Source organism: Trichophyton verrucosum, assembly GCF_000151505.1.
Source record: "Trichophyton verrucosum HKI 0517 chromosome Unknown contig00185_1.f1.exp, whole genome shotgun sequence".
NCBI classification, from domain to species: Eukaryota; Fungi; Ascomycota; class Eurotiomycetes; order Onygenales; family Arthrodermataceae; genus Trichophyton; species Trichophyton verrucosum.
The window spans coordinates 19,238-34,701 of NW_003315537.1; the positions used below are offsets into that span (position 1 = coordinate 19,238).

The following is a 15,464-nucleotide window of genomic DNA, read 5'->3' on the forward strand; positions in this document are numbered from 1 at the left end:
TTATAAATGTCAATACAAAAAAGTTCAGATAAATTCCACTATTCCTCACCAATTCGTTCACCTCGTTATTCGTACCATTATTTTTGCCCTTTTTTCTTGCTCGAAATTTGTGGTCTCATGCCCTCGTCGGCCGTCCGGTTTGAATAATCTCGCCTGTCCGTGGGTCGGTACTCCGCAAGGTCTGCCAGCTCTCCCCATTTGCCTTTGCAAGAGAGAACTCAAGTTTCGTCCCCATGATCTTGTAGCTCGATTTCTCTGTGTCAATTGGTGCAAATAGAGTCCAGGTCTCCTTGTACCGTTTGTTGTCCGCGGTGGGGAGGTCAAGCTCAATCGTGGTCGGCGAAGCAAAGTCCACTTTGGCGGCCTCTTTGTCTATCTTCTTGAGGTATACTGACGCGATCACTGTCGAGGAGGTTTGGTAATAGTCAGTCCTAATCATCACCAAGCATGTCAGTGCCTCTGCTAAGTAGCAATAACCAAAACCAGCTTGTAAAAGGGGAAAATTAAGCTCGACCTACCGCACATCATTAACCTTCTCTTCAGCAGACTTCTTTCCCTTGCCAATGAACAAATGGCGGTTCTTCGTCTTGCAACCAGGCATCTTCAGGAACTCATCGAATTCCAGCACCCGCCTCTTACAGCAGCTCCACCCTTTGCTCCCCTCGTGGAAAACAGGATATCCGGAATGGTGAATGCATTCTTCTCCGTCCCTAGATCCAGACCCACTGTACGTCTTACCGCATCCTTTCCGACGACATGTTGCTCCCTGCTGTATCTCCAACGACGGATCGTCCGACTCGGACTCTGGCGGGGCGGGAGTGCCCGTGGGTGTAGGTGTGTGAGCTCCGGTTGCACTCAGCGAGGAAGGTAGCGCAGCCGATACAGCGATGGGTTTGGTCGTGCCAACGGGAGCATCTGCAGCAGGGGTCGATGCAGGGATATCAGCAGTCTCATTCTTTGGCTCAACTGGTGTATCGTCGACGGTAGAGTGCTTGCCGGTCGTACACGGCGGGATGGCAAGAAATTCGTCAAAGGTCAGGACTCGAGTTTTGCAGCATTTCCAACCTATCTTGCCAGTCAGTAACTGCGGTCACCTAGGAGCCAACGTAAAAATAAGTAACACTCGCGACCCCATGGTGAAGAACCAACCTTTCTGTCCCTCGTGGAATATCGGCGGGCCAGGATGGTAAACACACGACTCATCAGCGTCCGCGAACACCTTGCCACACCCCTTGTGAACACACTTCTGAGCCATATTGTCCGTGACGGTGGTAGCAAGCACAAATTGAGCCCTTTCGCCAGGGATGGAGGGGTGCGTACAAGTATATTTAAACTAATCCAGCTGAGGGCGGCGGTGGGCGAGAGCGACAGCTCCTCCAGCGTTGCTTTTTCTTATCGTCCTTATCGAAGGTTCTGGATAGGAAAAGTTTTTTCTACCTCCCAGGCAGGCCAACAAAAATAATAATAAACAAAAAGGACCCAGAAGCGAAGCGCCGAGTGAAGGACGGTGATCCAGCGATTCAGCCAGTTAGTTACTTTCGATATATCTGTTAAAGATGCGGCCTACTCTCTCGCTTCTGCAGAATGCTCGGCTGGCGCTCTACTCCCGCCTGAACTGTGGCCTATGCGAGACCGCCAAACTCACCCTCAACAACCTCCGGCAGCGAAAGACATTCGAGTATGCAGAGATAGATGTGATGGCCCCTGGGAACCAGCAGTGGAAGGACATGTATGAATTCGATGTTCCTGTTCTACACGTTGAGAAGACACTCCCCAATGGCCAGCTGAGCGATCCGAAGAAGCTTTTCCACCGGTTTACCGAAACAGAGGTTCAAAAGGCCATTGATGAATGCTAGTGCATCTGTTTCAAATATCTCTAAACCAGAAATCTACTATTACTAGTTTTGAGAGGATATCTCTGAATTTACTCTCCCTTTGCGACTTTCAAGCTCTGACTGAGGAAAATGGGAAGCGCGGTCACGTCCGAAATAACAGAGACCTATGGTACTCGAAACCGAATCAGCAAATGGTGACAGCATGAAGCTGAAGCAAGGAACAAAAAGGAAAAGGCAGGTCTCACCATGTGGAATCCCTGGTCAATGTACTTCTTCGCGAACTCCCCAGACGGACAGTATATGCCTGCTTTCTTCCCATTGTCTGTCGCGGCTCTACGGATTCTCTCGATAGCGACCTCAAGGTCAGGATGGAACTCGGCGGTGACCACGGGTCGGCCAATGTTATTTCCAAGATCCCATGGCCCGACCAAGAGGACATCGACTCCAGGTACTCGGGCAATCTCTTCGACCTATCCATAACTTAGCAGCCTGTGTGAAGTACGGGGTCAAGGAGCAAAGCGGATTGTGTAGGAGGGATAAAGGGTACAAACATTGTCAAGGGCAGACTTAGTCTCTATCTGCACAGCTGTTATTAAAGCGTCATTCGCATGCTGTAGATATTCTATCGGCGACACATTGCCAATTGAACCCATTGCAAACGGGGCACCAAACCCTCTCTTCCCTACTGGAGGAAACTTGGCCGACTGGACCAGTTTCCTTGCATCATCCGCCGTCTCGAGCAGTGGAACAAGTATTCCATGAGCCCCAGCATCAAGTGCGCCTATCTCACCATCAGTACCCATTCCCGTGCTAAACGCAGTATTAACCATGAACATACGCTTGACCATCCACCCCTCGTTGGCCGCAATCCTAACAACAGGGCTGACTCCCGTAGCCGCAATGGCTCCTACCGCTTCATGCATTTGGGCATCTATATTCAATATCAGCATCTAATAGCATACTCAATCTTACTCTAAATACCATGGTAAAGTACCATCGATGTTGCCATGCTCTGTATCAACGAGAACCCAGTCAAATCCGCATCTCGCCATTACCCGGGAGAGGTTGGCGCCAGGGAACATCTGCCAGACACCGTATGCTGTCTTCCCTGCCTTGAGGACGGACTGGAGCCGGTTTGCAGCCTGCATTGTAGCTGCCATGTTTGAAGCGGTGGACGTGAAGTGTCTATTCCCTAGTTAGCAAATGAGGAAGAATATCTAGAGCAAAGAGTGAAATACAGAGAAATTCAACTACTGTCCCGTTGCGCTCGGCAACTTGTATATCTAGTTCGTTGTATACGGAAGACGACGCTTCTCCACCCTGCGGATGCCTATGCAAGTTTGGGAGCTTAAGCCGACGCCGCCCGACAAGCCGACATGGCATGACAGCACAAGCATGGCAGAGCACCCCCACACAGCAGCTGTACCAACAAGCTATTGGTATACACCACCATAAACAGATCTTCTTTATGACTTATGATTTATTACAAAACAATGTCCTTTTCAAGCCTACAGATAGGTTAACAGGCTACTATCTGATCTATATAAGTTTCGGGAACAACGCCGGATGACTAAGCCAAACGCAGCTGGTACACTATTTATCATTCATACACTGTTGAGCCTCAAGAGGCTATACGGTTCATCTGCCGTTAAGCAGTCCATATAGGTTTCAAATATAGGGACCTTCGCTTGGTACTAATAACCTCGGCCGCTCTCTTTCCTAAGTATCAAAGTTTCCCACCTCCCTGTTGACGGTATAGAGTGCATAGAGGGTACTACCAATTCTAGCCGTAAATGACAAGACTGAGTAGACAAGCACTCAAAGACACCCCACCGTTTTATCCAAATAATGAAGTGAAAACAGAGAAATGTCGCATCCTTGTTGTAGAAAGCTTCTCAAATTACTATCCTGTGCTGTGAGCTATCATGGCTTAGGGATATAGAAAATGACGGCGATGGTCATACTGAACAAGGCAAATCATTTGGCAGCGTTTCCAGCCAGGTAACGTCATTGATCGGTCGAGCATCTGATTCCCTGTCCTTCGCACGGGGAGGATTAGTGCTATCCATCTCAGCCACATTATTAGCGAGGGACTCTATAGCAACTAGGTATGTTCCAGCCTTGGAATCGAATTTTCGATATTCACGAAATAGTCCGGTGGATTTTTCCCAGGCATCTTCCACAGATTTACTGCCCCTCGGTAACTGTTTGATGAGATCAAGGGGACAGAGACGAGCAGCCAGGAGCACGAGGGCGCAAATAAAGGTCGACGTAATATTTTCCCACCAGTCAGGTATCGGTGCCTGATGATCAATTTTCCCGTCGGGATGTTGATTTTCTGCGAAGCAATTTATTATTTCTTGGGCGGAGAGTATGCATTTGCAGGCGCCTTTCAGAATTATGGTGTGTATTATAGGTGTATCAACAATTTCGCTGGCCTCGCCTGAGTGGTTAGAGGTGTTTTTGCCCAAGATTAGATCCGGCGATGCAGCAACAAGGGCTAGAAGGGGCCGCCACAGAAGGAGTCTGATGGTGAGATACCTAATGCGGAGAATGTTATGTTGTCGTTTTGCAACTGGACTTTCTAAGGAAAAATGATTGCTCTCTGGCAACAAAAAAGGAGGGAGAGCGGCCATCCAGTTGCACAGCTTCCGATCTGCATTTAGGAGGGTGGTGAATTCACATATACCCATTAGCTTATGGGGGTGATGCATAATAGGGCGAAATTCCTCTTGCACAGCAACAACATCTTCATACCTCTCCATCAGGCGGGTATAAGCGGTGAAGAACTCTATAATTGATGGCCGTTCAGAAGAAGCTGCGGGTTCTCCCCCAAATATCACGTCGATGTATTCATTTTCAAGGGGCGTTGGAAGTGGTGTTTGGAAGGATCGTGGGGTTACAACTGTTTTTGAACCCAGGTTTAGAGCTATCGTCCTACTTACCAGTCAGTATGAGCTCAGTGCATGAATCCGATCGAACCAACCTTTCTAGAAGAATACAGCTGTGCCAGAGCCTCCTCGCAAGCTCTCTATCGACTCTATCTTCAAGATGCTGGCTTCCTGAACCGAGGTGAAGCCGAAGTGATTCAGCAATACGGATTGCAAGTCCAATAGATTTCCACGCAGCGTGAAAGTTGTGGATTGCAATCAGGTATTGGCTGGCAAGAATGTGTGCTTGTATAGTCGAGAAACTATCTGGCCCCAGGGAACCTAGTCGAAGGAGGCGTTGTGCCGTGTTGAAATAAACTGAGGCGTCAAAATAGGGATCAATGGCAATAGAGCCCAGTGCAAAGATCATGTTAAATATGCCGAGAGAAATAATCTTATCATCTCCAGAATTTTTACTTGTATATAGTTCAATATACATAGCATGCAACGCTGGGAGATGGAATACTGGCAGGTTAACATATTCACGAGTAAGGTAGATCGCGAAACAGCGGTCTGCAACTGAACGAGGAGGTTTTATGAGATCAATCGGGTCTGGTTTTATCTCCGTAATTCCAGGATTGTCTTTCTGCAGTAGTGATAGTCTAGCAAGTTCTCGTTTTGCTTTCTCGCGATAACCTGGTTTCGATGTGTCCGTCCTATGTAGAATCGCTTCTTTGAGCTCGGCTAGCCATGTAGATAGATCTAGGGTATCTTTATCCGTGCCTCTGGGGTCAAAACTCTCCAGAATCTCAACAGAAGTACTTCGCGGCTCTGGGCCCTTCTTTCGAGCCCGCTGGAAGAGCTTCAGAAGGTCTGTCGTGTTTGTAACAGATGCAGACTTCTCAGTAGATAGGTCGTCCGCCTCGCTGTCAGAAATATCATCCGAAATGACACTTGAACCTTTACTAAACAGTTCCCTGTCATCTGCTTGGGTTGATGGCCGCTTTACACTAGCAGACCGTGTTGGTAGGGATAGTCTTGGAGACTTAGATGGCCGCCCTGAAGGGCTAAGGGGAGGCCGTTGGGTTGGCTTTAGGCTGTAGAGATAAATTAGTTTATACGGCATTCCTTTGATGGTTTCTGTGAACATACGTTGATGAAGGGTAACTGTATTGGCAAGGTTCATTCCGTCGGCGACACGAAGTGCAAGCTATTATCAGCGGTAAGCTCTTGCCAATTTTACTTTTCGTTTCTTTTTTTTTACATTTTCGATTGCATACATGGTAGTTCGCGATCACATTTTTTTTTCCTTCTCCTGCAAATCAGACATGAATTGGAGGATAAGGCAGGAAGAGAGGCTCTCGCAGTTGACGTTCTAGAAAAGCTGCACTTGGAGTGTCTCTTCTCACACGGACCGCAAACTGCCGAATAATGTTATTATGAGCAGCCATCTCGGGGGTAATAATAAGACTTACTGGGTGTTTGACCGTCACATTTGCTATGCGCAGCGCGGCAAGATTCGCAGGTCTGCGCTTTACTAGCCGACTTGGGCACGACCGTCCTGGAGTCTGCTGGGTCTTCGGAGGATGATGGCGAAATCTCGGGTTTCATCTCTGAACAGTGACAAATTAAGAGGCTATTGAACGGCCTGCAACCAGCCGTCAGTTGCTTTTATTATCTGTTCATCTGCTAATTATCTTCATTAGCCATTTGAGTACAACGTCTGGAGAGATTCGCGTCAGTTTCGTTGTTGCAAAATTAAGGTTTCATGGAATGCCCGTTATGTTTGCTTAGTCATTCAACTTAACGGGATATATAATTCCCGGTAATTAGTCAGCTCCCGTCTATTGGTGGATTTCGAGTCGGAGAACCTTCCTTACCTAAGCTTCAGGAGTACCTAAAAGTCCATTCAACCATTGTTAACGATGTTCACGACAAGCTTCTTCCAACTACAAGATAACAGCGGATTGCCTATTAAAGAACCAGCAAACATTATGTTTCAATCTTCCCAGTGATATTACGTTAGAAACCTGCTATTAAGCATAATCATATATCATCGATGCTACAGTACTCATTTCACAGTACGCGGTTGTCGAAGTATCAGCTATCCAAACAAGAAATAATACCTTCTAGAGATTAGCAGCCTTCCCGAGCTTCTTCCCTTCGGCCTTGAAATTCTTCACAAGCTGCCGAACAGCAAGATCAAGGAGTACATCTTCCGACCCTCCGGGTATCCGAGCTCCAGGGACATCACGCAGTATTTCTAAATCAATCAGTAAACCGCCAGTTAAAGCAAGTTGAACAGGGAAATAGAATCGGGCAAATCAGAAAAATTACTTACTCTCAACTAATTCTCCCTGACCAGACTTTGTGAATCCAAGTCCCCCAAAGAGCAAAACCGCCACCTGAGCACACTCATTGAGGACCATTCCGGCCTTGGCCTTAGCCAGAGCAGTCAAGCCACCCAGTCTTCTATCTCCCTCTGCCTTTGGCATGTGACTCATTTGGTATAAGAACTGCTCTACCCAAGCCCACATGGACTCTAGTTCGGCACCAGCCTTGGACAACCTGTGTCTCACCACAGGCTGGTCCATCAGAGTCTTACCAAAGGCCTCGCGCTTCATACAGTATTCGAACGCGGCGCTAAGAGCTACTCGAGCCTGGCGGGTGACTCCAACGGCAATTGTTAGGCGTTCATGGTTGAAATTTGTCATTATGTACCTCATACCGTGCCCCTCTTGACCTATGAGGTTTTCAACGGGCACTTTGACATTGTCTAGCTCGATATATGTGGTACCCCCACACACTTGACCTGAGACCGGGAGTCGACGCATCGTTACGCCTGGGTACCCCTTCAAAGGCACGACCATCATAGATAGCCCCGTTGGCCCTGGTCCGCCGGTACGTACGGCCATGGTTGTGTAGTCTGACCAGATTCCATTCGTGATCCTATCAGATATGTGAGCTGATTATGTCTCAATGGACTGTAGTGAATTGCACACCAGGGACAAGGATATACCATTTCTTCTCGCCATTGATAATATAGTACTTTCCATCTGCGCTCTTCTCTGCAGTGGTAGTAATATTTGCAACGTCACTACCTGCGTCTGGTTCGGTAATGGCAATGCACGATCTGACCTTGGCAGTTAACATATCGGGAAGAAATTTCTCTTGAAATTCCCGGCTACCAAAGGCAAGCATGGGTGGGATTCCAAATGCAAACCCAGCTGTCAGTGAGCTCGGGGGCCCACTCAGCCCGCATCTTGACATCTAATCCAAAGTCAACACAAGTCAGTGTGCAGCACGCAAGTGTGTGGTCACTGACCTCATCCAGATATATACCAGTATATATTAAATCCCAGTCTTCAACTTTGACACCCAAGATATCATGAATATTTAACTTCTTCAACCACGCAACTGGTAAGGGAGAAGGCAGGTTTGGAAGTAGCATGTTGTGTTTGGCAAATGCTTCAAACACGTGAGGTGGAACAGTGCCCTCCCGCTCCCATTCCATGGCACGAGAATGCAAATGCTCCCAAATAAATGCTCGACATGCCTTTTGGAACTGACGATGAGCTTCTGTGTAGTATGGAGAGGGAAGACCACAGAGGTACGGCGGTTCGGAGAATGGAACTGGATTTGGTGAGTTTGTTCCCATGTTGTATTATCCTTTTCCCAATATTTCTGGTTGAGTTCAAAGGCAACGGAATAAAAGGTGTACTAGTACTTTATATCAAAATGGTCATCCATAAGACGAACTTCGACAGCTTTACATGCGTATGAGGAGGAGTGGAGCCTTGTGCCAAAGCCGGGGGTAAGCTTGACTGGGCCGAGGCAGGAATCACGTGGATTCATTTGGACCAGCGGCTGAAAATTAGTTAGGTAAGCGCGCCGACAAGGTTGACTCCTCCCGAGGTTGGTGCCGCTAAGCTGTAACAACATCTCCTGGCTGGAAGTGCAAAGAGGAAAAATATCCCTATACCCCATAATATAAGGTCAAAGCAGATGGTTTCCTTCATATGCTGAAGGTTTATCGACTGTGAAAATGAGTTCCGGATTCTAGAACAGAGCTGTTTGGCCTGGAAATCATCTCGCTTCAATTATATCCGTTCCCGCCTCTATACGGTTGGCGAGCTATGACTGCAACCTTGACCCTGAGCCTCTTATTACACTGAAGTACCCCGTACTTGGATGTGTTTGTTTCTTTGATCGCACAGTATCTCTGGAAGTATACTCTGTTTGATACATCAATCAATACCTTTGTTACCCTCTATACCCGAATTCCAGGAACAGATGATATCCTTTGGAACTTCTACTGACTGCCTTCTACACTTTTCTCATCCCAATCTTATCCAGGCACGTTGTATATTCTTGTTACCGGCTGTAGCAACGGGCAGAATCTGATCACTCCTGACGAAAGCGTTTCGTGCTATAAATCGTCTATACGACCACGCTACAACCCTTACCAAAATTAGTATGGGCCTCAATCCGTTGACACTCATGCGCTTGGAGCTCGGCTTGATGCCCTAGGCTTCTATAATGCTTACACCGGGCACCGCTTGGAATGGTGAAATATGTTTCACGGTTGATTATCACTACAACTATCTTGATAGCTATAAGATAAAACGATATTTAACAAACTCCCATATACATACAATACCTAAAATCAGAAAACAACTTGCGAGGCGCCTCCTCAAGACAAATAAAGGAACAGAACGAAAACGAGATGAAATCACATGTGACAGTGAAACAGCCAAATGGTCCACTGCCACATCATCCTCACAGCTTTATGATTCAGAGAATAGTGAGGTTTTGGTACCGTTTACCCAGACACATACGTGTTGTTATAGTGGATTGGCCATGGTGGTAGAGGGAATTGCTAGGCCAAGTCCTGTTTCTGCTGGGATGTTTGATGGCGTTCCTCTGGTAACCGGGATTGGTCGTTGAGGGGTTGAAGGCTGTTGTTGTTTTGGCTGTTGATGGCTGCTCTTCGGCGTACCGCTGACGTCTGCAGCCGCAACAGCAGCTTCGCGAGGTGTGCCCTGGCTTGCATCGCTGACCGATTTATCTCCAGCTCCAGCTCCACCATTGCTGCTTCCGCCTGTACTGCTGGTAGTTTTGCCTCCTCGCTTGACCATCTTGCCTAGCACACTCACTAATTCCGCTGCATCTTCGAAGCTTTCATCGTCCATACCCTCCTGGGCATTATACACATCTGCGATAGCTTGTTTGGCCAAGCGTCTGCACGCTTTCGAATCGTTCAGACAATCATATAGATAAGCGGCATACTCGAGCTTCACTGACAGACGGATCGGATGGGAGCCTGGTAGAAGCTGGTCGGCCAGTGCAGCCACATATGTGAAACATTCTGTTGCTCGCGGGGTGTAGTCTATGGCAAGAAGAATAAAAGAAGCTGCAAACTTGGGCTGAACTGGTACTTCCAGCCCTGGAGGTTGTAGGTGGCTCCCAGCCCCAACAGTACCACCTTCTGCTGGATGGGAAGGTACTGATGATGGATCCTGCGAATTAGCCCCCTTTTGTTCGCCAGAGGGAACAGTTGCATTGACGATATCAACAAATGATGCTGAGCCGGGTAGAGCCTGGATACCTCGATGGTAGACACGCGGCTGATTATGGAAAAGCACAAATATGTGGTAGAACGACGCTTGCAGCTTATATGCTAAAACGCGCAGCTCCACATAATCTGCTACCATAGGATGCACGTACTGCTCCACTATTATCAGTCCTTCCCTCGAAAGCCATAGGATATGATGGTATAATTGAAACGACTTTGTTTCCCTCGTAGGATCTAGCCGTCGCAGTTTTCGTGCCCGGAGCAGCTTCTTGGATAATATGACAGAAAGCCCCAATATCTTATATAGCATACCCGAGAGGAACGGGTTTGTTTCGCTGGTTTGGGTAGCAAAGTGACCAAGAAATTTTTGGTCTACTTCTGAGGATGCCATCCATATAGCGAACTCTATGGGTTCGGTGAAATCCTGCCATAAGCGGGAAGCACAGATTAGTTCTCTGGCATAAAAATGGCTTGGACTCAAGGGACCGTGGGCGGAGATGTTAATCAGCTCCGTGGTTGACATGATGCCGCCGATTTATTGCCGGAGGTATGGAGTATAATAATATATCAAAAGGAAAGCAGAGATGATACGGGGAATGAGTGACCAGAACGCATTTAGGGTCACAGCCGGTGGCGGGGAACAAAAAATGGCAAAACATGTCTGAGTATTTAACTGGGCTGAAGGGAACGGAACTTGCTCTTATGCTTTGTTTTTCCCTATGCTCGTTGCTTTTCGGGGATATTCTTGTGACTGGCGGCTAGAGAGGAAAAAAAGGCAAATGTGGTGATCAGGGAAAAAAAACCGGGCGCTTACCTCTTAAAAATAGCACCAACCGGCAAATTAAATATCCTTCTGTCTGGTATCCAAGGCCCTCCTTTGCTCGCCTGTGTAACCAGTTCTCTGAAGTTGACAGGCTGTTGGATGTCAGGAGTCGCAAAACGGAGTTCGACGTCTTGGCCTCAGGAGTAGGAGCAGTTGTACGTCAACGACTCGGGGTCTTTTCTCGAGGAGCTCAAAATACCCCAGGGCGTCAGGCGAGGCGCGATCTATTAAGAAGCTAAAGACCGAAGCTAGATGCTAAGCTAGATCAGTGGTCCGCCAAGGGTCGATAACTATATGGGGTCCTGTGTTTGGTATGTATGGCTGGGAAGTGCAAATCAAGCCGACGATGAGCGTGATGTCTATGGTACAGTTATGTCTCGATATGATATTCGATAGCTGGTTATGGTCAGTTGGTGGGAAAATAATAGGTCGAGTCCTGTATGCAGTCGTCGGTAACTGAAGCCCGGTTCTAGTATACAGTTCTCCGTGAAGAAAGTAAGTTATAAAAAGTACCCCGTAGGTATCGGACGACTATCAAGGATGGATCCTTCACTTAATCGTCAGCAAAATTCACACGCACGATACAAATGCATGGAGTTACAGAGTACTCGGTATCATTTTGATACTCGGGACTGGAGAAGACGTACCACAGTTCGACTAACTAGCTCCACAGGAAACTCTGGGTCGTCCTGAGCCCTGCACCAGAGTCTGGAGATGCGCAACCAAGGTGAGAAACGAGAACAGACGATCGAAGAAGCTGGCAAAAGACGTGTATCCGACTCAATTCGCGATTCATTATCGCCCTTTATCCTCTCTGGCTGGAAGTTTTGTCTTTTCTTTCGAAGGACAAACGGGGGTCAGTCAAAAGAAAGGAGTTAAAAGGTCAATTCAGGCATACGTCAGGGGAATTGAGCAGCCATTGAGCCCAGTCTCATCGCTGGAGGAAGTCTTTCTTTGGAGAGCCTGAGTCGAAGTGTCGGTAAAAGAAAGAGTCGCTGCCCAAAATACGACCAGGGGAAAGGAATAAAAGAAAAGAAAAGAAAAGAAAAGGCGATGAATCGATCAATTCTTCTCCATAATCCCAGCGCGGCTTGGATTGTGCCTCTCGGTGCCGTCACTGTCGCAGTCGCACAGGAGTAACCCGCTGGTCTGGTGGGAGAAGACGAGCAGCGAGTCCAAGATGGCGATGGTGATAGTTAATACTTTGGTGAGCAGCTGCAGGGGGTAACTAACTACGGCAGACAGAATTCGAGAGTCAGTACGGAGTAAGTATATTTAGAGAGGAAAAAGAAAACACGAGAAGCCTCGCTTCTCTTCCTTTTCTTCCCTCTTCTTTTCTGTCTGTCTCTGCTGGTCTTCGCTGGCGGAGGATCCCAGCCCCAGAGCCTTAACCTGCTCGACTATCCCGGGGCCAGCAGCCTAGCAAGCCCACCGCCTGTTTGACGTGTCAGTCTCTCAGGCGCTCTGCCGCCCTGCGCCAGCAGACCCGACAGTCTGTCAAGGTTGCTAGCCACATCGACTGCTCGCTGTTCGCCTTGTCAGTGCCACCTCATCCTGTCCTGCTCGTGGACTCCATTTTGCCCCGGAGACTGCAGCCTCAACGTCTTCATCTTCGCTGCGTCTTCACGATCTAAATTCTATCAACCTTCGGCGTCCTCGAGCGAAGGAGAGAAAAAGGGCCGAGGGAGTGGAGGCTGAGCCGGGTCATGTGATAGACAGAGCCCCGTCCCAGAGCATTAAAAGCTCCCTGATATATATACTCCGTACCTTATGGTTGAATTTTATCTGGAGTCGCCACGCTATCTCACGCCTTGCTGGCACATAGCGTTCGTTCTTCTACGGAGCATCTACAGAGTGTAAGAGCACATTATTTCCAAACTACTAGTTTTGTGATACATTGAATTCATTAATTCTCCGTTCTTGAGAGTCCCGTCTCGAGTTTGATTTCTGATTATCTAAGACAATAGTCACCTGATTTGTCTTGTCATGTGACACGGGCGGGTATTAATATAATACCGAAGTCTTATTACTAATCATGATAAGACTGCAGGTGCAGAATTGATTAGTCATCTATCGCGATGTCCCCCTCGAGTTGAGTCAAACAGCAGAAAGGGCGAAAAAGATAGCGAGCGAGGGGTAAACCTTGACTCATGTTCTGTTTACTGCAGACCTCACTGTTCTTCTTTCAGCCTCTGTCCTCTCTCTCAAGTTCCCCCAGCGTGCGTTTTTCTATTCTCCTGCCGTCAAAGACGTTGCATTGGCATTAAAGATGGAGGCGCCCAAGGCGGAGACTGTGGTCCCAATCCGTGAAGAAGAACAGCCTGCTGCTACTACAGAACAGGATATCAACCCCTGGGACGTTAAAGGTGCAAAGGATGCGCAGGGAAACACTCTGGCTTTCGACTATGTTGCTATTTCGAAGTGCGTTCATACTCCCCAGGATCCCCCGTCCTTTTCATTGCAGTGACCGCGTGCTAACCATCTGAGATAGGAAATGGGCGACTAAATTGATAGACGATACCATTCTCCAGCGCTTTGAGCGCATTACTGGCCACAAACCCCATCGTTGGCTGAGACGTGGCCTTTTTTTCTCTCATCGGGACTTCGACAAGATCTTGGACAAGTACGAAAAGGGCGAGCCTTTCTTCTTGTACACTGGCAGAGGACCATCTAGCGACGCATTGCATCTCGGCCACACCATCCCTCTCACTTTCACAAAATGGCTGCAGGACGTTTTTGATGTCCCATTAGGTATTCTTTCGTGTCTTTGTGTGCAACTGTCGTTTGACAAACTCGTCTAATTGAATATCTAGTGATCATGCTTACTGGTAAGCCGTCATTTTCTCATGGGCAGTTTGCTCCCATATAACCCCATACTGATAAAAAAGGAGGAAGATGATGAAAAGGCACTCTTCAAGGAAAAGCTCACCTTCGAGGAAACACACAAGTTTGCCCTTCAGAACGCAAAGGATATCATCGCATGTGGCTTCGATTTGAAGAAGACCTTCATCTACAGTGACCTGGAATACATCAAAGGCCCATTCCTCACAAACGTCTGGGAATTTTCAAAGCTTCTTACATTCAACCAAGTCCGCGGAGCATTTGGATTTAACGAGAGGTGAGCCCCCACCAATCCACCCCTATGCTTGTGCTGTAAACTAATATATAATAGCACAAATATCGGTCGTATAATGTTCCCTGCTGTACAATGGTACGTTGTCCTCTCCAGAATGAAAAGACCACATAATTGACTGTAATAGTGCTGCCGCATTTGCTACGTCATATCCGGAGCTCTGGAGCGACAAACCAGCTACAGCCCGAACTAAAGCCATGGCAAAGATTCAGTGCTTGATTCCCATGGCTATAGACCAAGATCCTTACTTTAGACTCCTGCGCGAAAACTGTCATAGGATGCGATTCCCTTCTCCAAAACCAGCATTGATTCACTCTCAATTCCTTACTGCACTGCAAGGAGCCGGTGGAAAGATGAGCGCCAGTGATCCAAAGTAAGAATTAACTGACTTAACTACTCTTGCTACTTGCCCATACTTACATTCGCTGTAGTTCCGCCATTTTCATGTCAGACACCCCCAACCAAATCAAGGTAAGTTTAACCAATTACTCCATTCCTTGTACCTGTTTGCCAGTCCTTTTGTCTGACACGTCCCAAGAAAAAAATCAACTCCTATGCCTTCAGTGGAGGCCAAGAAACGGTTGAGCTGCACCGTCAGCTTGGTGGAAACCCTGATGTAGACGTTTCTTACCAATGTATGTGCCCGCGTCCAACCCATTTATGCGTGACTGTTATCTGACGTGATATCAGACATTTCTTATTTCGAAGATGACGACGAAAAGCTTAAGAAGATAGAGCAAGACTACCGCAAAGGGGATCTTTTGACGGGAGAGCTAAAGAAAATGGCTATCGCCCTTTTGCAGGAATACGTTATGGAGTTCCAAGAGCGAAGAAAAGCCGTTACAGACGAGGTGCTGAATCAGTACATGACACCTCGGAAGTTAGAGTGGGGCGGTAACCCCAACTCGACCGCATCGTCCCATAGCAGTGCAAAGCCTACAGAAGCCGTGCGCGACAGCTAAACAAAAATCTCTTCTCGACTATTACTCTGACTGTCCGTCAGGGAGAGAAACCATCACTGTTGGACTCAACGTTGGCCAAGTCCCTACCGCCGCCCAAGCAAGGCGACTCCGAAGACAAATTAAAAACGGGATGGAAGTGGCCGAAGTCCTTAGAAACCTTAGGCTACAGGAAAGAATGGACATGGAGCGTGCTGCGGAGATTACTCGAAGTCGAAGACGCCATTAATTGCTTGAAGCCATGGGCCACCCTTTCCCCCCTTTTCAGT

General features: G+C 47.7%; 8 protein-coding genes across 8 annotated transcripts; 2 read left to right on the top strand and 6 right to left on the bottom strand.

The window, feature by feature from the left end:
• Window positions 1–115: 115 nt before the first annotated feature.
• On the bottom strand, window positions 116–1,255 carry TRV_01884 (uncharacterized protein; the record flags this gene model as incomplete). The annotated part of the gene is made up of 3 exons (XM_003023897.1): window positions 116–431; window positions 519–1,065; window positions 1,150–1,255. The coding sequence occupies 3 exons, from the start codon at window positions 1,253–1,255 to the stop codon at window positions 116–118; spliced, it is 969 nt and encodes a 322-aa protein (XP_003023943.1).
• A 301-nt stretch (window positions 1,256–1,556) lies between these two features.
• TRV_01885 (uncharacterized protein) lies at window positions 1,557–1,856 on the top strand (the record flags this gene model as incomplete). Its single annotated transcript, XM_003023898.1, has 1 exon — window positions 1,557–1,856. One exon carries the CDS (start codon window positions 1,557–1,559, stop codon window positions 1,854–1,856), a length of 300 nt encoding a protein of 99 aa, XP_003023944.1.
• Window positions 1,857–1,999: 143 nt separating this feature from the next.
• Window positions 2,000–2,995, bottom strand: TRV_01886 (macrophomate synthase, putative; the record flags this gene model as incomplete). The annotated part of the gene is made up of 3 exons (XM_003023899.1): window positions 2,000–2,305; window positions 2,387–2,766; window positions 2,830–2,995. 3 exons carry the CDS (start codon window positions 2,993–2,995, stop codon window positions 2,000–2,002), a joined length of 852 nt encoding a protein of 283 aa, XP_003023945.1.
• Window positions 2,996–3,793: 798 nt separating this feature from the next.
• TRV_01887 (C6 transcription factor, putative) lies at window positions 3,794–5,891 on the bottom strand (the record flags this gene model as incomplete). The annotated part of the gene is made up of 2 exons (XM_003023900.1): window positions 3,794–4,740; window positions 4,781–5,891. The coding sequence occupies 2 exons, from the start codon at window positions 5,889–5,891 to the stop codon at window positions 3,794–3,796; spliced, it is 2,058 nt and encodes a 685-aa protein (XP_003023946.1).
• A 943-nt stretch (window positions 5,892–6,834) lies between these two features.
• On the bottom strand, window positions 6,835–7,419 carry TRV_01888 (acyl-CoA dehydrogenase family protein; the record flags this gene model as incomplete). Its single annotated transcript, XM_003023901.1, has 2 exons — window positions 6,835–6,968; window positions 7,047–7,419. 2 exons carry the CDS (start codon window positions 7,417–7,419, stop codon window positions 6,835–6,837), a joined length of 507 nt encoding a protein of 168 aa, XP_003023947.1.
• Window positions 7,420–7,681: 262 nt separating this feature from the next.
• Window positions 7,682–8,363, bottom strand: TRV_01889 (uncharacterized protein; the record flags this gene model as incomplete). The annotated part of the gene is made up of 2 exons (XM_003023902.1): window positions 7,682–7,975; window positions 8,031–8,363. 2 exons carry the CDS (start codon window positions 8,361–8,363, stop codon window positions 7,682–7,684), a joined length of 627 nt encoding a protein of 208 aa, XP_003023948.1.
• A 1,186-nt stretch (window positions 8,364–9,549) lies between these two features.
• Window positions 9,550–10,803, bottom strand: TRV_01890 (uncharacterized protein; the record flags this gene model as incomplete). Its single annotated transcript, XM_003023903.1, has 1 exon — window positions 9,550–10,803. The coding sequence occupies one exon, from the start codon at window positions 10,801–10,803 to the stop codon at window positions 9,550–9,552; it is 1,254 nt and encodes a 417-aa protein (XP_003023949.1).
• A 2,569-nt stretch (window positions 10,804–13,372) lies between these two features.
• Window positions 13,373–15,198, top strand: TRV_01891 (tryptophanyl-tRNA synthetase; the record flags this gene model as incomplete). Its single annotated transcript, XM_003023904.1, has 7 exons — window positions 13,373–13,524; window positions 13,595–13,864; window positions 13,958–14,221; window positions 14,364–14,609; window positions 14,668–14,707; window positions 14,775–14,871; window positions 14,927–15,198. 7 exons carry the CDS (start codon window positions 13,373–13,375, stop codon window positions 15,196–15,198), a joined length of 1,341 nt encoding a protein of 446 aa, XP_003023950.1.
• Between the last annotated feature and the right edge of the window lie 266 nt (window positions 15,199–15,464).